The 20,849-nt window shown below is 44.6% G+C and overlaps 1 protein-coding gene across 1 annotated transcript; it reads left to right on the forward strand.

The window, feature by feature from the left end:
- Window positions 1-1,746: 1,746 nt before the first annotated feature.
- Window positions 1,747-4,304, forward strand: LOC122177161 (PHD finger protein 7-like). Its single transcript, XM_042866307.1, has 8 exons — window positions 1,747-1,798; window positions 2,121-2,212; window positions 2,300-2,401; window positions 2,662-2,786; window positions 2,967-3,129; window positions 3,242-3,348; window positions 3,570-3,683; window positions 3,836-4,304. Exons 1-8 carry the CDS (start codon window positions 1,747-1,749, stop codon window positions 4,302-4,304), a joined length of 1,224 nt encoding a protein of 407 aa, XP_042722241.1.
- The last annotated feature ends 16,545 nt before the right edge of the window (window positions 4,305-20,849 follow it).

Here is a 20,849-nt window from a genome sequence, read left to right on the forward strand (position 1 = left end):
CAGGTACATCAAACACAATGAGAGCGTCCAAAGCCGAAGCCTTACGCGACAGACTGCAGAGGGAACCACGTGCTTCCCTGCTGCAAAACCGAGAGAGTCCCTAAGAGGGAGAGAGGCCGGTGTCCTGCCAGGAGCTCCACCTTTCTTGCTCTGGGCAAGAAGTCCTCTGCGGAATGCCACTCCTCTCCTCCCCTCCCCTCCCCTCCCCTCCCCTCCGAGAGCCAAAACGTCCCAAAAAGGCAGTCCACAGAACCAGAACATTAACTCTTCCACTCCCACTGCTTTCCATGATGTTATGATGTGGAACACCGACAAGAAAAATCACAAAACCACTACAGGAGCTTAGGGTGAAAATCAGGGATCGGTCCAGGAAAGGGCATCTAGTGCTTGGGGTCTGCTACACGCCACCTGGTCAGGGGGAGCCTGTTGACGAGGCCTTCTTGCGTCAGCCGCAGGAGGTGTCGCGCTCGCGGGCTCTTGTCCTGATGGGGGATTTCAACCACCTGGATCCCTGCCAGGATAGCAGCACGGCAGGTGGCAGACAGTCCAGGAGATTCCTGGAGTCTGCTGAGGATTACTTCCTCGTCCAGGTAACTAGACGGACCGACCCGAGGTGAAGCCCTGCTGGACCTGGTGCTCGCCGGTGCAGAGCTGATAGTTTTGAATCACAGGATCCTGGGATGGCTTGGCTTGGAAGGGACATTAAATTCTGTCTGCAGTTCCAAACTCCTGCAGCGTGTTGGCTGCCACCCACTAGGTCAGGCTGCCTGAAGCCCTATCCAGTGAGCATCTCCGCACAGGGCGGCTCTCTAGACGTGGGGGCTCTCCCATCAGCGTTGGCCTGACTTTCATGGAGAAGCTGACTCTCATGGTCAGGCTGGATGAGCAGGGATGCTCCAGTGTGACTCCAGGACTGCAGCCCTGGACAAGGGACCGCTCCTCTCCTGTCTCTGGCATGGTGACCATTGCCAGCAGGTCAAAGAAAGCAAAAAAAACAGACTCAGAAGTTTTCCTGACTCGTTTTATACGCAGGCTTGAAGGCAATCGTGCCCTGCCTAGGCCACTCTGCCTCTGGGAACCGTATAAGGGTTGAAGCTGAGATGTGTGAAGACTTGGGCAGGAAAGGATCATAAAACCCACCCAACCCCAAGTGCCTGCCATGGGAGCGCTGCCACCCAGCAGGTCAGGTCAGGTCAGGTTAGAGCAGGGCCCTGTCCAACTCGGCCTGGAGCGCCTGCAGGGATGGGCCCCCGCAGCTTCTCTGGGCAGCTGTGCCAGGGCCTCACAGCCCTCTGAGTGAGGAATTCCTGCTGGCAGTTCACCAGATCTCCTCTTTTCTCAGCTCAAAACCTTGGCCTGCCACCATCAGACCGTGGAGAGTCACTCGGAACACACACTAGAAATGCTGGCTGCGCTGTTGACCCGCAGACGTTTATTGGACTCTCTGCTGCGATGTGGTGCAAAAGGCCCGAGGGAGGCCATCCTTGCTCCCTGCTGACGGCAGCACTGGGCTCCTTGCCCTGCGCTGCCCACAGGAGCCGCCGCCCTCCCGCATGGGTGCGGTGCCCTCAGCCCCCCCCCGTGAGGTGCTGACCGTGATGTCACGGTGATGTCACAGTGGTGGCCATTGTGACCCGCGGGGCCGGGAGCAGAGCAAAGGCTGCCGGGCTGGGGCTGTGCTCAGTGCGGCTTGGTGAGGCGCGGAGAGAGGAGGGACTTTCTTGACTCTCTTGTTTCTCGCTGTGAATGCCGAACATGTCCAAACGGACCGAGGAGACCCCCAACTCTGGGGAGCCAGGTGAGAGCCCCGCATCCCTGCGTGCGGCTCCCCGCTGCCAGGCCAGGTCTGCCTGCGGCTGGGAGGGGAGGGAGGAGCAGGCGGGGACTCCCCAGCGCCGCGGGCAGGCAGGGCCCCTCTGCTCCTTGGCCAGGGGTTGAGCTTGGGCTGTGGCTGCCTGCTGGCGCTGCTGGGCCCGCAATGCCCCCTTCCCTTTCACCCCCTCCAGCCCTGCCCCTCAGCAGGCACGGCAGGCACGGGGCAGGCCCTGGGGATGGCCAGGCTTACCCGACCCCGCCAGGTGCTCAGCGCTGCTCATGGTTGCTCTCTCCTTCCTCTGCAGTGTGCATGCTGTGCCGCCAGGCACAGGTCGACCCGGACATCTGCGGGCGGACGTTTGCCAGTGGTGGGCTCTGTGCCCACGAATTCTGCTTGGTGAGTCCCCTCAAGGGCTAGGGCTCCTGCCAGGGATGCTCCCTTCCTTGCTGGCCTCACGAGATCCCGCTCTTTTCTCTCCTACAGTTCTTTGCCGATGGCCTTTTGGGATGGAGATGCCCAATGGGTGGAATTTGTGGCTTCTCCACTGGTGCCATCCAGCACACCATCCAGCTGGCAGACCAGAAGGTGAGCACCTGAACGGAACGGGGAGCTTGGTGCCGGCAGAGGCTCGCACCAAGGTTTTGCCTGGGCCTATAGAAAGCGATCGCGGCCCTTCCAACCGGCTCCAGGACAAAGCCCCACCACAGCAGACAAGCCTCGTCTGCCAAGCAGCTCTGCAGAGTGTGGGGCAGCGGTGCCCACACCCTGCGCCCTGCCTGGAGAAGTGGGGCCAGCCGCGGAGGCACCAAGCCCACCGCTGACGGGGACCGCTCTGTTCTTTTCAGCACTGCTTTGTCTGTGGCGGGAGGGGAGCTGCCATCAGCTGCGCGGAGACAGGCTGTGAGCGCAGCTTCCATCTGCCCTGCGCCGAGGACGGGCAATGCGTCATGCAGTACTTTGGGCAGTACAGGTAAGGGCTGTCAGCAGCAGCCAAGCTGCCGTCCCTCCCTGTCCCTCCCAGGGAGGAACCTGCAGCCACACCTCCCAGCATCCTGCCAGAGCCGGAGCCCAGACCCGGCACTCTTTCCTGGCTCTCTGCGCTCCTCACAGCACTCCTCACCATGCCCATCCCTTCTGTTCTCCTGCGCAGGTCCTTCTGCTGGGAGCATCGCCCTCAGCAGGCAGCGGAGGCAGCTCCGTCTCAGAACACCATCTGCATCATCTGCCTGGAGCCCGTGGGGGACAGCGCGTCCTACCGCACCATGCTGTGCCCGGTGTGCAAACAGGCCTGGTTCCACCGGGGCTGCATCAGGGTAGGAGCCCTCCCCTCGCCCCGTGGGCACGGCCGGTGCTCAGCAGCAGCCAGCCCTGCTCACACTCACGCTCACGCTCACGCTCACGCTCACGCTTGTGCTTCTCCTGCAGAGACATGCCATACTCGCTGCCACCGCGCGCTTCTACTGCCCTGTCTGCGGAGAGAGAGGGAGATTCCAATCCCAAATGACCAGGCTGGGGATCCAAATTCCAGTCAGGTTGGTCTCCTTCTTCCTGACTCTGCAGACACTCAGGCACAGGTGCTGTGCCTGCCCATGAACTGCCCCGGCAGGCCCAGTCCCTTGCCGTCCTGCAAGCATCGGTCTCAGCTTCACGGAGTAGCTGGGAATAAGCTCAAGGGGGATGAACAGGGGTGCCCTGGATCTGCCTCACGCCTGGGGCACCGGGAACTCATCACATTCTCTCTCTTCTCTGGCAGACGACTATCTTGGTGGGACGATGAAGCGTACCAGTCGCTGCGAGAAAGGCACAGTGGCTGCAGTGCCAGCACGTGCACTCACCTAGGAGGCAGGGAGAGCGCACAGGAAGAGGAGTGAGTGACCTGCGCAGTCCTCTGGGGCTCTGCGTGGGATCTCAGCCTCACCATAGGCTGGGGGGAGCAAGGGCTGAGCACCAGAGCCGTGCCGGCTGCTCCCTGCCTTGGCTCGCTTTGTGCTCACAGACACAACCTGTTTGCTTCCGCAGGCCCTGTCAGCCAATGCTCTGCAGCTCCTGTGGCTCACAAGGCACGCGCTGGTGCTGCTCCTTCTGGGCCATGCGCAGAAACGCCTGGGCGTGGGACACCTGCGATGCTGTGGTCACCCGTCAGAGACGTGGTAGGAGGAGACGGTCCTCCAGAACATCCCGGACACGTGCAGCCACAAATCGTCCCAGGCAGCGGGAGACCGGCCGTACAAGAAGCCGCTCCCCGTTGCAAGGCCGGGCCTCGGGCTCCCAGAGTCGGCCCCGAAGACAACGTGGTGGGAGCCGTACAACAACCCGAGGTGCTCAGAGCAGCACCCACACCTCGGCCAGACCAGCACCATCCAGGTCCTCGAGGGCTTCCCCTCTGCCTGCACGCAGGAGACAATCCAGGCAACGAGGGCGGGCCCGCTCTCGAAGCCGATCCCCACTGGGGCGTCGCGCTTCAACTTCCTGCAGCCGGCCCCGATGAGACCGTGGCAGCCGGTCCAGGCAGCGGGGGCCAGCCCGGGCACAATGCCACTCCCTGCCCACGGGCCACCCGTGGCACTTATTCCTGTTGCCTTAAGTTCCTATGTCTGACCATCTGTCACACTAAGCAATAACACTGTCATGTGACGGCTGTGGTCCCAAGCGGCAAAGAAAATCAACCTGGAAGAGAGTCCATCCATGCTGCCTTCATTCTTCGGTGGACCAGCCCAGCCACAAAGCCACTCCCGGTTCCAGCATCAGAGAAGACATCTCCACAACCAGTCCCAAAGACAGCGCGGAATCAGCCATGTCCCATCCTGGCGTGATGGTTGTGGTTCCAAGTGGCAAAAAAAAAATAAACCTTCAACATCCTCCCCACATGTTGGCTTCAGTCTTCTCTGCTTGTCCTGCGGTGGGCAGTGTTAGGAGCTGAGACCACGGGGTTGTCTTCTCCCCAGCACCTTCCTGGATGGTTGCCGTGGAGTTATCTTTACACCTCTCTGTGTCCGTGATGGGGGACAGCACGCCCACAGGCCCAACGCCCCGAAAAAAAAGGGGCAGGGACGGAGGCGTACTGACGGTTTATAGGCCAGTCCAGCCTGTTGCCATGACTAATGGGCACGGGGGACCCACACGCCCACGTCCCAGGAAAGGGGGAAGGGAGAAGGGGGCAAGGTAGGGAGATGGGAGACGGGCCTAAGAACAAAACAGCGGCAGCGATCTGAGGAAGAAAGTCTGAGTTTCCTACATATGGTATCGGAATGCAAGATGACACAATCTAATACTTCACTTCATCCTTGACTGCCGAGGTTAGCTGCTTCAGAGCCGGCCCGGACAGAATCGCAGCGCCTCCTTGCAAGGTATGGGGGGGGGGGTTCGGTCAGTTCCTTTACCAGGGGAACCCTGAGCCAACGCAGCAGCCCCACAGTTCTCGTGAGAGTGGCTGATGTGGTGTCAGCATTGCCAGGGCAATGGAACTGCATCCACGCCCCTTGCCTTAAGAAAAGCTTAAGGGAGGGCCTCAGTGCATCGCTGCCCGCCAAGTGCAGTGAGGAGAAGGCAGCACGTGCGCAGCAGCCACAGCATACTGCAGCAGCAGGTGTGGTAGCTTGTGCAGGACGACGCAGAAGTACTGTCCTTCCTAGCTCTGGAGACCAGCTCACCTACTGGCAGTAGGTGCTGTCTCTCCGAGGCCACAATCTCCACCAGGCAACCAGCTTGCCCCGCAAAGGCTGTGGCGACCCAGATGGAGGCCCTGCGCAAGAGTGTGGCTGTTCAGGTCTCCGGCTGCAGGGAGTGCCTGAGCCTGCTGATGCCGAGGAGGGCGGCAGGAACTCCACCTGAGGAGTGGAGGGGTGAGCAGGTGGAAGATCGGCTCAGCATGCTGGCACAGCTCAAGCAGGAGGTGGAGAGGTGAAGGACCATCAGGGAGTGAGAGCAAGAGATTGACTGGTGGAGTAACTCCCAGGCATGCCAGGGAGGAAGGCGCCGGGGAGACACCCCCCAGCAAGTGGGGGATGGACCCCATGTCCTGTCACTGCCAGGCAGAGAGCTGGGAGAACTGGAAGACAGTCCCAGCTCGGCATCGTGGGCCAGGCACTGTAAATTGAAGGCGAGGTGAGCGAGGAGGCCCGGGAAGCTTTGCCTAAGACAAAGGCAAGGGCGAGGCGGTCGACGCTGCGTCTCCAGACTGCCTCGGCTAAGACAGACAGAAGGGCTATCGGTGGTGGTGATTCCCTCCGTATGGGAACAGAAGGCCCCGCATGCAGACCGGACCCGACTCACAGGGAGGTGTGCCGCCTCCCTGGGGCCCAGGTCCAGGACACAGCTAGAAAACTCCCTGACCTGGTTCATCCCTCTGATTACTACCCATTACTTCATTAGTGCAGGCAAGCAGCCATGAAGTAGCTCCGAGAAGCCTGCAAACTACCCAAAGGACTTTGGGGCTGTAGGGCGGTTGGTGGAGGGAGTGGGAGCACGAGTGACATTTGCTTCTATCCTAGCAAATCTATCTATCTATTCAATTATCAATTCTACCTATCAATTCTATCTAGCGCACGGAGTGGGATGGCAGAGCCCAGGTAATGGACAAGTGGCTGAGAGGCTGGTGCCGCCACAGAACTTTGGGCTTTTTGACCACGGGGCCATTTGCTCGGCACCCGGTCTAATGGCTGCAGGCCTGTGTCACTTGCCTCTGAGAAGGAAACGGATCCCAGCCCAAGAGATAGCGGGGCTCATTGAGAGGGCTTGCAACTAGGTAGGAAGCGGGAATGGAAGGGGATGCCATGAGGCTCGCTAGGGTAGAGCAAGTAGTCTGGGCTTTTATACTAGGCCCGATGGGGGAAGAGAGCCAAGTGAGGCGGGACAAAGAAACTCTTAGGGTTGCTGTCACGCCAGGAGATTGCGGGGAACAACCTCCAAAGTGTCCTGTGGGATGCTGTAGGATCTTCTGGGAACTCCCCAGAGGAGCTAATATTGCCAGTTCCCTGTCCAAAACCTTCTCTTGTCCCTCTAGGAAGCAGTGGGGGAAAACTTCAAGTTTCTTTTGGAGGTTTGAGGGAGGGCCCCTCTAGAAGGCTAGACTGCCAGATAGCCCAGCTGAAGTGCCTTTCCACTAATGCACGCAGCATGGGAAATAGGCAGGAGGAGTTGGAAGCCATGATGCGCTTGGAAAATAGCGATCTGCTTGCTTTTATCAGGGAAACGTGGTGGCACGAATCTCACGGCTGGCGTACTGTGATTGAGGGCTCCAGGCTCTTCAGAAGGGATAGACGGGGGCAGGAGGGGAGGGGGTGTTGTCCTCTATGTTAGGAAGTGGACAGAGTGCAAAGAGCTGTGTCTGAGTAACAGCCATGACCAGGCTGAGAGCTGTCATGGAGTTATCTCTAGATCTGTGTTCCTGACAGGGGCTGCAGGCCACCCCCCAAAAAAGGGGGAGAGGATAACAAAGAAAGCGTTGAAGGGTTACGGCCAGTCGGCCCGGCCCCATGACTAAAGAGGCAGCAGACTTGCGGGCAAGGGTAGGGAAATCGTAGATGGGTCTAACAGAGAAAAAAAACAGAGCAACGGCAACGATCTGAGGAAGACCCTTAGTTTACCAAATCCAGGTACATCAAACACAATGAGAGCGTCCAAAGCCGAAGCCTTACGCAACAGACTGCAGAGGGAACCACGTGCTTCCCTGCTGCAAAACCGACAGAATTATTGCTGTTTTCCACATCGACTCTTAGCTAACATTGTTCTTTCCAATCTCATTATCTATCTGAATCTAGCTTCCGAATTTTCAGAACAGCCATACATCGTGACCTATCAGATGGTACTGCCTTTTCTTTCTTAGGAACTGCAGATGCTATGTAGCTGAGCCAGGCAGACATCAGTGCACCTTATATGTTTTCATTTGCAGCAGATAGGAAATACAGCAGTAGGATGAAAAAATAGAAAACTATGCAATAAATTTACCATTCTCAATCAAAATCAAATTTCTTCTGGAACTGAAGTGCTTTTTTCATTCACCTCACTGATGCCGAGAGGAAGGAATTCAGTAGATATGCTGCTCTGTCACATAACTAATCAATCTCCTCAAGTGCACAGCCCTTCCTGGTAGCTGCACCAGCACTGGTAATACTGCTGACCAGAAAAAAAATATACATCTTGTAATAAATACAGTCTATCAAATACACATTCATCTGTCAGATTCTAATACAGAGAATGAAGTTTGAACATGAATTATTTTCAAGAAAGCAAGTTTTGGTATTCATACATACTTGCTTTGCAGAGGGAGGGGAGATATAGAGAGGAAATGTAACTCTGTAGGGAATTGAGGAAAGTTACCACGCTCTCATGCTAGTAAGTAATGCTAGTTATTAGTTCTGTGATTTCATATTCTGACTAATACTGTAGACATCTTGCTTGCTATTAGCCTGTCCGTGAAGCATTTCCTTCCTTTGTAAATGACTAAAAGGTTGTTCTTGATAATATACATTTGACAGCACAACATTAGGCAAGTAAGATTCTGTGCCTCTGTGTCTTTTACTCAATCACTTTTTCAGACTTAGATATCATACGGAAATTTTTAAGATCCTGAAAGCTTTCTTCAAATATAATTAATCAGAAAGACATTTTGCTGTCTGAAAGTTTAAGGCTTTTCTTTTAAAGGTTATTGAATCATCAGAGAAAGTTATAAAATACTTGTTACAAGATGTAGGCTTACAAGAAATGAAAATCTACTCAAATGTCACTTGAGCCCGCACTGCATTTGTGTTTCTGTGCATGTCCTTCACTTACTCTGAGGAATCTTGGGCTGTGGTGTAACCAGGTTTTGAACACCTTACCCATGCACACTCCATTCTCAGAGACAGGTAGAGTTCAGACAGCACAGCACATCTAGAATGTCCCATCCTAAAAGTCAGATTTTAGGATTTTTAAAGTAAAATCTATAAGTTGGATTTTACTTGGTAAAAAATCAGAAGATAATATTCATAGATTTCTTTTGAATTGATGTTCTTGTTCATTCAATAATGTCGCTCTACTAATCTTGCTAGCAGAAGAGTGAGGGTTGGTATATAGAAACACCATACATAAGAAAGCCACCATAAAACAAGACATTTAAATTCTATCTTGTTTCGCTATTTAGCAGCTACATAGTTGTCCTGATTTAAGCTGGGACAGAATTTATTTCCATCAGCGTCTGGCATGATGCTATGTTTTGGCTTTAGGAAAGAAACAGTGCTGATAACACATCAATGATTTAGCTGGGCTGAGCAGTGCTGCACAGAGCCAAGGACATTTCAGTTTCTCAGCTTCTCGTACTATCCTGCTAGAGATGGGGCTGGGGAACACGAGCTGGGAAGGGACAGAACACAAACATATATTATTATTGTTACTGCTCCTTCTCTCTTCCTTTTCTGTTCTGTTCAATAGCTTTTATCTCAATCCCCAAGTTCTACCCTTTTTTTTCCCCAGTTTTCTCTCCTATCCAGTGACATGAAGGAGAATGAATGAAAAATGATATGTAGATTAACTGCCTGCTGAGTTAAACCACAAAAACAGTTCTTTGCCATGTTAATTAGTATATTAAAATAATTCATATTCAGAACTGTTGGCAAAACTTATCTTGACAAGTATTACCACAATACCAAATCTGTATTACTGCAATTTAATTCTATGCCTTATTGTTAACCAATAATAATATAAAGTAACAAAACACTGCCAATTTATTTTATCCCTAATCAATAAGCAAGCTCACCAAAACATTCTGGCACAGTAGGACAGCTAGCAATGTATCAACATTGCAGTTCCCTTCTGTAAAGGAATGATTTTAAGTCCAGATTTCCCATGCTCTACAGAAAGGCTTGAGCTCATTCCCATGAGGCAAAAGACATCATCTTTTTTGAGAACATATAACTAAACTTCCAAAAACTTACACATTTTGGAATGTATATTATAACAGTAGCTGTTCTGAGTAATCCTTTTATGTAGTTCTGTTTCCTTTTTTTGGCCTAATATTTCATCAGCATACATATCAGATTTGCTAAATGGTTTCGCCAGGTTTTGGAAAGAGCACCATGCAATGGAGTGAGTAAGTAGCTTATCTCAGCATGTATTTAAATGACCCAAATCAGAATAAAACAGATGTCAGTAATAAAGGAAGAAAATGTATGTGATAGAAATGTGATTTATTTTATTCCTGTAGACTTAATGCAAATTAGCAAATAAATGCAATACTCATTTTATGTGCTGGCTTTAATTCATGGACTATCAAATATTAACAAAGATTTGTTTCAATCATGGTGTTCAAACATCATTCTAACAAAAACTGTTTTCCCCAGTTTTCTCTCAAGTGATTTATTGTAGTCTGACAAGGGGAGAATCTACCCAGAAATCCAAAAACTTTTTTGAAGTCTGAGACCTTAAAAAGAAAAGAGTAGTCTTGAAGAAAAAAATACACATATGAAAAGAATCAAAATTCTCTCCTCAAAGTTGAACAATTAAATGTCACAAAATTTTCCCTTATCCCCATAGAATAAATTTTAAGTATTCCAGAGGATGCGAATGTTTATGAAAACTATGGTGAGAGGAATGGAGAAGTTTCTCTGACTTCTCAGGAGCTTTCAAATAGAAACATTTTAAACAAAATTAACGTGGAAAATTTCTTTGAAGAAGATGGAAAAAAGCATCCTCTCCTGCTCATAATAAATTGGTCCAGGGGTTGTTTTTAATTATTTGTTGTTGTTCGCTTTTAAACCATTGTACAATGGCATGAATAAATAAAAGCAGAAATGTTCTAAATGTACTGTCATCATTGCAAGCTGTTTCTTCTCTTGATAAGAATTCAGAAAATTAAATATTTAATTAAAACTATGTGCATTTCTTGAAAAATCAGGGAAGGTTAATAACTTCTCCATGATTATTAACACTGTTGAGGAGCATTTGGGGCAACATTTTAATGACTAACTGATTGCTGTATTTGATCTCTCTTTTCTTTTTAATTTTGTCTTGCCAGAGGCTTCCTGCAATAGTCCATTTTTTAATTTGCTTGCAATTAAACATAAACTATAAATTTAGTCTTAAGTATGAACCAATGACTCTATCATTCACAAAGGGCCATATGTCGTATTTATAAAATACAGATTTCAAGAATTAAAGATAACTAACGTAAAAAAGAGTGGACTAAAGTGTGCCACAAGAGAGAAGTAATGCAATCATGGTCTGACAACCACAACTGAATATTTAGTATGGCAGTCGTTAAATTGTGGTTGCAAACATTCCTAAGCACTTTGTTTAATTTGCTTGCACTACTATGAATATAAGCAAGCTTAAAAATTTAGGCAGAAAGTGCATCAATCTGACTTTCTGGTTTTCTGAGCAAAAGATGAGATTAAGAAACCATAAAAATATCTTATTAGGTGTATTCTTAGAAACTATAAGAAATTACGATTATCTTTGTGGGTTGTCACACCTTCAAGATCATTTCCAATTGCTTCATACATAATTTAATTTCTATGTATTCACCAGCGTATTTATAAAGTATATATATATATATACTTATATATATATATATACGTATATATAAAGTAAGCTTTACTGCAGTCTTTTCTTCCTGCATAGAATTTGATTCTTTTTTCCCCCTTAAGTAAGGTTGTACACCACTTTTATATGGGAAGATTCTTTTTTCATACTTAATGCTAAAAACTCTGCAGCTTAACGCTCCCACAGAACATCACTGCAGTAAAGCAGTGTACATAGTAATGAAACCAGAGCTGTATTCAACCACTCGAATTTGGAGCTGCAAGAATCTGTTGAAATAAATGCAGTTTTGAACAACCACCAAATTTTACCGTCTACGATGAACACAAACGCACTGTTGATAGCTCCTAAAAGAGAGAAGTGCCCCGGAGCCTTGTAAATTGACGTAATCCTGCATGGAAATGTTTTGTTTTTGTTAATATTGACCATTTACTTAGCATTCAACGATGTGAGTTCGGCAGCCGAAGACCATGTAGAAGAATATAAGAAAGAACAGAAAAAATCAAATTCAAAACTCTAGAGGATGAAGACTATTTTCACCTTTTTTATATGTAGTTTGCTTACAGTTGAACTTAGAATTTTAGATGTACTTTGTAATGTGCACCCAGACTTCTCTGCTTTGTAAGAAAATGGAAAAGTATTCTCAAACTTTACATTCTAAGCAAGAGGATTCCTTTTGACTTCGTACCAATATGATATAATGATAAAATAGAGAAATGTGAAACGTTATTCCTACAAAGACACCAGAATTTAGATGCTGCTATAAATCATATAGGAGACATATTCCTTCTTAAAGGACAATAACCTTCACACTGAGAGAAATTAAGAATGTCTTAAGGCTGTAAAGAACAAGTTGGTAGACCCATTAAAGCTTTTGAATAGCCATATACAGGTAGCAGATCTAATTTTCTAGTACAGGAAATTAAAACTTGAATATCTCTCAAAGCATGTCTCAGATGTCACTCTACAGTGAGAGTCTAAGATTAAGTTTCTGAGTTCAGGCATAAAACACAAGTGTGCTGGCTATCTGTATGGTTACATTCCTTCGTATTTCACTGCTCACAATGAGATAATAGTACCAAACACAGCAAGCAAATCTTCTGTCATTTGTTGTGTGTCAATGTGCTTTTTTTTTTTTTTAATCTTTTTTTAAATGTGTGATCTTTCTAGGTCAATCATGTTCAACCCATGGCTATGGGCTGCCTGCAGCCACCCCTGCCCCACACCACTATGGGAGTGGCTCTGCCCTACTAAGCAGCCCAGCCTGGCCATGGCTGCATGGTGTGCATCCATGGCTCACAGCAGCCACACAGCAGAGTGCCATCAGCACTGCCCAGGCTGAAACTGAGGCACAGAATGGGATTTTTGATTAAATTTTAGTCTGGAATAAAAAAAGATTTAAAATTACATTTTTTTACGAGGATTGCTCTAAAAGAAATATCTCCTTTTTTACTGTGTTGCTCCATACCATCGGAGGCAGATGCTGGTGGTAAGGCAGTAGAGGCTGAACCTTCCCACCATTTCATTTTGTTGCTGAGTGTATACACGGCAGCAGAGGGGCAGTCTGATGGAATGGAGTCTGATGTGGAACTGAGTATGAAGAAAAAGTGTGTCACTAAATTCCTCCATGTGGAAAAAATGGCACCCACTGACATGCACTGACACTTGCTGAATGTTCAGGCAGACCAAACAGTGGATGTGAGCCCAGCAAGATGGTGGACTGTATATCTCAGCAGTGGTAATAGTGACAGTGGGTCACCTTCGCTGTTGCGGACTGTTCTGAATACAGCATGCAGGCTCTTGTTCACCACTGGCAAAAATGTATAGCTAATGACAATGACTGTGTCAAAAAACAGTGTTTTGCAGCTTAGAATTTGCTCTGTCAAATGGTGCTATTGTAGTCTTTGTTATGGCTGGTGAGGAAATAACTAAGAGACATTACTTTTGGAGCAGCCTTCATAGATGCTGCTCAAGACAATTCTTCTTCACTCAGTGTGGCCTAAGCAAGCCAAAACATTGGACATCCAAGTTCTAGGTACTGCTCAGGAGGTTAGCCATAGTTTTAACCATTTGATAGGATGAGCTCTGTCAGTTTCATTGCTTCATTCCTAGGAAATTCTGTGATTGTGTCACCTTTCCTAAGAGAAAGTAGACAAGCAGAATAGCAATATGACAGTTAATTGAATATCAACCTATATAAACAAGTGCACATGAGTGTTGACTAGAATAAAAATTTTAAAAGTAATTACAAAAGGGAAACAATCCTACAATTTGCATGTTTGCAGAAAGATTTGTCAGGACCTGATGTTCAGCTCTGTGTTAGGCACTGAATACTGCCAGCAGGTCTCCTCATTATGAGTTCAAAATTGAATGCTCCTTCAGCAGCTTTCTTTACACAAATGTATGATTTCCCAGGCTCAACACAAAGAAAACCAAGTGAGATGTAATGGGCTGTGATATAAACAAAAGCCAATAATACATGAGATAATGATCTCTCCTGACGTTGTGAATCAATTGTATATTAAAATACAACTTCATTTAGAGCAGATGACACGTTGGACTTTGAAATAAGGAAGTAAGCATAATATATAGTGGAGAGGAAAAGTTAAGTAAATATCTAATTTTGAAACATAAAATTAATTTCTGTTGTGTTCTCGAAGTGTTTTGTATAAACATTCTAACAAATACTCTTCCTGCTATACTGATCAGAGTAAAAAATGACAAATAGTTCATCTGAAAAAGATGATATTCACAGCAAATAATTTCAAATCCTGACAACGCTGCTGCTTCAATAAGAATTTGATTCCAACAGTTATATTTGTCTTGTAAGCTAATGAAAGCAAATGATCTCTGCTGTGAGTGGGATTCTCACATGGGTTGAGCGTTGATCTAACTTTGAAATTACAAACTGAAATTAACTTCAGCAGTAAGTATACTCTCAACTGAATCTTCAATCAGAAACAGCCAACACAACTTCAGTTTTTATTAACAAAAGCTGATAATTACCTGCAGATAATGAATGCAGCAGAGACACCTTCTATTCTGCAGTACCTAATTTGAAATAATCAGATAGGAGAAACCATAAGTGCTTATAGACTAGTAAGGGGTGGAAAAATCTACTTTCAATCTTTTTTAAATTATCTTCTTAATGTAGAAACAAGTAAGCAAATAAATAAATGTAATTCCAAGTAGTAGCTCCAAATATATACATATAAACTTTATATACAACACATTTTTCAGAACACATTTCTCCTTATTTTCTAGTAGGGGTGTTTTAGCTAGTACAGGGGCAAGATTCACATCCTGAACCAATGTGGGTAAGGTTGGAGGTTTCAAAATTTTTACTATTCGGAACCAAGAGATTCAAAATAATATATTGGCCCTATACACTTTCATCTTCAATTTACCAAAATAAGTGTAAGAAAATACACTCTAATCCCCTTGAACTTCATTAGGTTTACTCATTTTTCACCTTACATTTTTCGTGTAAGTTACGCTTGCTTCTTCTGATGAAATGACATTACCACATATATGTATATACACACATATAGTGTAATGCAGTATAACACAACATAGAATTACAGAATGGCTTGAATTGGGTATAAAAAATAATCTAATTCCAATCCCCTTGCCACAGGCAGGGTTGCTAACTGCAAGATCAAGCACCAACTCAGGCTGCCCAGTACCCATCCAAGCTTGGCCTTGAACACCTTCAAGGACAGGGCACCCACAGCTTCTCTGTACAGCCTGTGCCACAGCCTCACTATCCTCTGAATAAATTATTTCTTCGTAGCATCTAGTGTGTATCTTCCCTCTTTTAGTTTAAAACCATTTCCCTTTGTCCTATCATTATCTACTGATTCAAGAAGTTGATTTCCCTTCTAAGTGGTCCATAATACAGAACTATAGCAGCTTTATTAGTTAGAAAACTAACATAACTTGGATTATTCACTTTTTTATCTGTCTTCTTTGCAGCATAAGAATGATAAAACATTGAAAACACTTCATTCAGTGAATTAAAAGCTAAAGTATTGTGTGATAAATATTAGCCTGAGACACAGAGAGCACAAGATTATTAAGAAAACAATTTGTTGACTGTTTTTTTTAAGTCATTAATTTGTAAAATACATGCATTTAATAATACTATCAGATAGATGTGAAAATTAACTTTGAAGAAGATAAGAAAATGAAGAACTTATATTGTTTTCCCCTATTATATGTAGCGAAGAATTGGCTTTTATTTCTATCCTTGTATAAAACATATCATTAAAATAACAGATTTGAGTTTAAAGAAATTTTTCTGGAAATAAGTTGATATCTCTCCAAAAGTCAGGTTAGAGCTATGAGAGAAGAATTTGGTTTCCCCCTACATTTCAGTATTTCTGAGCCTGTAAATACAAAAGCTGGAGGTGCATTGAGGGCCATAAAACAACAACATACACTACTTACAGTATCACCTAACTCCATCTTACAAAATATATATAGAATATTCTTGTTAATCTATTCTCTTCCAGTTTAAAGCCATTTCCCCTCTTTTTGTTGCTATCCGCCCTGATAAAAAAGTCCCTCCCCAGCTTTTCTGTAGGCCCCCAACAAATATTAGAAGGCAGCTATACGGTCTGTCTGGAACCTTCTCTTCTCCAGGCTGAAAAGCCCCAGCTCTCTCAGCCTGTCCTCATAGAGAAGGTGCTCCAGACATCTGATCATCTTTATGGGCCTCCTCTGGATGCACTTTAACAGCTCCATGTCTTTGTTGTGTTGGGGGGCCCAGAACTAGATGCAGTACTTTCGGTGAGGACCAAAATCACACTGTTTGCTTCCATCATCCAGAATTTAAACAAGCAATAATAAATTAACTGCAAATTAACTGCAAACTTCAGCAAAAGAGTAAATTCATTTATGAAGAGTTTTAAAGACAGATTTTCAGAGAATTTTGGAACAGATAAAGTTGAAAGAGACTGGAGATTTTCTAGTAAAAGTGTCATGCTCAGACTCATTGCAACTTAAGCAGTTTGCTCATGACCTTGTCTATGCAGATTCTGAATATATCCAAGAATGGGCAATTTGCAGAGAGATTTTGCATAGTATTCAATAGTCCACACAGGAACAAGTTTGAATTCCAAATTAGATATTCATTTAAGTCTACTATTTTGTTTTTAAAAAGTCTTCTCACTACTTCACTGAATACCAATGTTCATATCACACTCTCTACTTTTTTTAAAGTTGCACAATGGACCTAAAAAACTTTACGGCTTCCCATTACTTTGTAAGTCATTATGCCTTTTATGGATTCTTCTCAGACAAATACTGAAAGAAATTTTCATTCTAAGGTAAGATAATAAGGTAGAAATAATATATCTCATACTTAATGAGTATGAATTCACGTACGAAAAACTGAGAAGTGTTCTGTGTTTCAGATGTTAATTTTGCTTTTTACACTGTTTGTCAATATTTTGCTTTTGACTTTGCAGTTCTGGAAGGTGGAAGAAATGAACGACAACTACTACACTTAATTAGTTTAGCACTACTGTGTTTCACAGTTGAGTAAAATAGTAAGTGGCACTTTTACTCAGGAGAACAAAAAAGAATCAAGAAAGTGGCACTTCTGTGTTGATTCTTTGTATTTTTCTGTATTTGCTTTTGGAAACCTATACGTTACATGCCAGATAAAAAATGTGATGCACAAAAAGAGAAAAAATACTCTTAAAACTCTGTTTTGAGCTCAAAAAGTGCATGTATTCCAGATACAGCTCCTTACTTTCAGAGTGGACAAAACAACCAGCAGCAAATGATTTCAGAACAATAACGTGTTTGACAAGATATATAGCAGTATAACTGCATCAATACTTCAGGAAATGCTTCCCCAACCCCTCTGAATTGTTTAAGAAAGGAATGTCAATACCACTCTTCCATATCAGCAGTGCAAAACATAGTAGAAAACTACTTGTTTCAGACTGTTTCTTATAGTTTTATTAAAGATCAAATCAAGCTTGTCTATTCTCAGTATGTTTACTTTTTCATTTTCCAAGAAACACAAAATCCTATTTCAAGACACGGGAGAGCACTCACTGGCTGCATGTGATTGACAGAAAACCCATTCCTGAAAGATGAAATGGCAGAGAGCCTTTCATGATCCTTATCAGTTGAATTGGTCATAATATGAAATTTGTCCTTTCATTTGATGCGCTCATTGATTTCCAGATGGCAAATAACTAAGAAATTCACTAAAAAAACAAGTGATGGAGTTGGACTTTGATCCATAAGAACTGGAGTGTTAGTTGAATTTTAATCTAATTTTCAATTAAATGAAGATACACAATAAGAAAGTCAGCTTTATGATGGCTTTGAAATGTCTCCTTTGAATTGTCCCAGATCAGAAAAGCTTCTAGTTAACAGCTAAAACTTCACAAAATGCCAGTATAGTGTTGAGGATGCTGGCCAATTTCCAGAGTACATTTTCTAGAGAGATACAGTGCACATCCTGGGGGGGCAAAAAATACAATAAAAAAGAACAGATTCTTATCTGATTCCTCATCTTCTTAATTTATATGACAAAATGGCTTAAGCAGTTTTTGCATGAAGCGAGGCCTATTACTGTGGTTTCACTCTTCTATGACAATGATAGCTCAAGAATTAAGTATTCTACAGACTTCCCACACAGACTACACTACCACACATGTACCTGTTTACTTACATAGGTATCCTTTATTTGTGTTAGGTTATGTCATATATAGAACATGTAACAAGAAAAAATATGGTGGAAAAAATAGCCGTTGTCATAAATGTACACATAGATTGTTCCTGTGGAAGAATTCTTTTGCTTTCTCTGACCTCCTCATGTTCTGCCTGTATTTGATAAAATAATTTCTACAGTTTAGAACGATAGCTCTATAGCCCTTAGATACCTTGTTATCTGCCACAGCATACATCTCTAAGGGCCATGTACTCAGATGCTTCTACATGAGTCCATGGCACTGCTGATACACTGCTAGCTTCAGAAGATTACAGCCTTTTAAATTAATCAGTCTTTTCTTTGTCAGAAGGCATAGTATTATTTTAAATATATTTTATAGTAACTCAAGCTACTTTTACTAGCAACTTAGCTATCTATGCTGGACCTATATTGGGCTCATACATGAACTATACAGTGCAGTTAAACTCTAGCTGCTGTCCAAGTAGTTAAAAATTTCAAAAAGAATAAAATACTGAAAAGCAGAGACTAACTTTTTGCAAGGTGTTTGTTCTCAGGAACAACTCAGCGAATTGGTGCTTTCCAAAAAGTGTATCACAGAACAGTAGGGTCTGAAAGGGACCTCTGGACATCATCTAGTCCGTGCCCCTGCTTAAACAGGGTCACTACAATAGGTTGCACAGGAAAGTGTCCAGGTGCGTGTTTTCTCTCCAGAGAAGGAGACTCCACAACCTCTCTGAGCAGCCTGTTCCAGTTCTCTGTTAACCTCAAAATAAAGATGTTTTTCTCATGTTCAAACGGAACTTTCTGTGTTCCAGTTTGTGCCTGTTTTCCCATGTGCTGTTGTTGGGCAGCACTGAAAAGAGCCTGGCCCCATCCTCTTGACACCTGCTCTTTAGATATTTACAGGCATTGATAAAATCCCACTCAATCTTCTCTTCTTCAGGCTGAATAGTCTCAGGCCTCAGCCTTTCCTCATAAGGGAGATGCTCTAGTCCACCAATCACCTTTGTGATCCACCATGGGACTCTCTCCAGTAGTTCCCCATTTTTCTTGAACTGAGGAGCCCAGATCAGGGCACAGTACTCCAGATGTGGCCTCTGCAGGGCAGAGCAGAGGGGAAGGATCTCCTCCATTCATCTGCTGGCCACACTCTTTATAATGCACCTCAGGATACCAATGGCCTTCTTGGCCACAAGAGCACTCTGATGGCTCACAGTTGATCTACTGTCCACCAGGACACTCAGGTCCTTCTCCACAAAGCTATTCTCCAGCAGGTCATTCCCCAGCCTGTACTAATGTGTGTGGTTATTCCTCCCCAGGTGCAGGACTCTACACTTGCCTTTGTTGAAGCTCATCAAATTCCTCCCTGCCCAACTCTCCAGCCTGTCCAGGTCATGTTGAATGGCAGCAGAACTTTCTGGTGCGTCAGCCATTCCTCCCAGCTTTGCATCATCAGCAAACTTGCTGAGGGTGCATTCTATCCCTTTATCCAGGTCACTGATGATGTTGAACAAGATCAGACCCAGCACTGGCCCCAGGGAAACACCGCTAGCTACACACTTCCAGCCAGACTCTGCAATACTGATCACAACCTCCCTCTCATTAAGTACCTGAAACTGCGTGCTTTACAGAATCACTTTAACAAAATGATCTGTGTGCCTAAGTTTGCCTTTTCCTTCATTTTATCAAAGAGATGCGGGCAAATCTTTCCGTTCTCTTTCTTCATTATTCAAGTAATTTTCTGCATTCTTCTTTACATGTAAATTGGACAGGTAAATTCAACCACTCTTGAGTTCAGACCCATTTCATATGGATTCTTCAGAATAATTGGCACTGAGCATCATGAACAGAGAGTGTAAATGGGCACAAAAGCATCTTCATCTTTGACTAAGTGACTACTTATGTGTCAACTTTTCTAGAAGTTGTAGGCATATTCTATAGTAAATGCATTCACCTTATTTTAGAAAAATTATTCAGAATATGGCTTTCATACGTGTGTTTCTTTCCAGATACTTATTTTTTGAACACAACTACATAATAAGATAGAGAAATCTTATTTTTAAAAATATTTTATATATAAAATATTCATATATAAATATACAAATATATATACATACAAATATGTATATATATATAAAAATATATATATTCTGAAATGGTGACCAAATCTTGCCAAACGCAGGAACACTGAAACTTTTAAAGGAAAAATAAGCTGCATACACTACTTTTCAGTACTAACCAGACATACAAAAGGCAGCATCACCTCTATTCTGTTACTGTTACCTTCCTGGTCACCCAGAATAGCTTTATCTGTTTTCAATCTGTGAGCATGGTTTAATCTGATACTTCTTGTCTTGTCACTAGGATTTATTTTGTAGAGCTTTGGAATACTTACGGAAATAGGAAAAAGAATTCTCCCCTTTTTTCTAATGATCATTGAGCCATCTCAGTACGGTCCAAAAGCAGTCTGTTTTTGACTGATAACAGGAAGCCTCATTGCAAGATTGGTGAAGGCAGATCAAATATATAAACCTGAAGCCAAGACAGTGAGACACTGTTCGATAAAAAAAAGTTAACTTTTATCTAAACTAGAATTCAGCTGGCAAATTGGAAAATGACAGTATTGCAAGAGTTAGTCCCTCATTCTACTCAAAATATCTTCTATCTGGAGTCTTTGTATTCATAAAATCATTGTACCTGTGCTTTTGAACTCTGACTGTTAAGTGGAACAGATATATCTGTTCCTTCTAAAGGACAGTTTGAGGTCCCTGTGTTAAGCAAACTGTTTTGTTGAGCCTTTTGTCACCCCACAATGCAATGAAGTTA

Source organism: Lagopus leucura, unplaced genomic scaffold, assembly GCF_019238085.1.
Source record: "Lagopus leucura isolate 7727_CA_CO unplaced genomic scaffold, USGS_WTPT01 Super-Scaffold_810, whole genome shotgun sequence".
NCBI classification, from domain to species: Eukaryota; Metazoa; Chordata; class Aves; order Galliformes; family Phasianidae; genus Lagopus; species Lagopus leucura.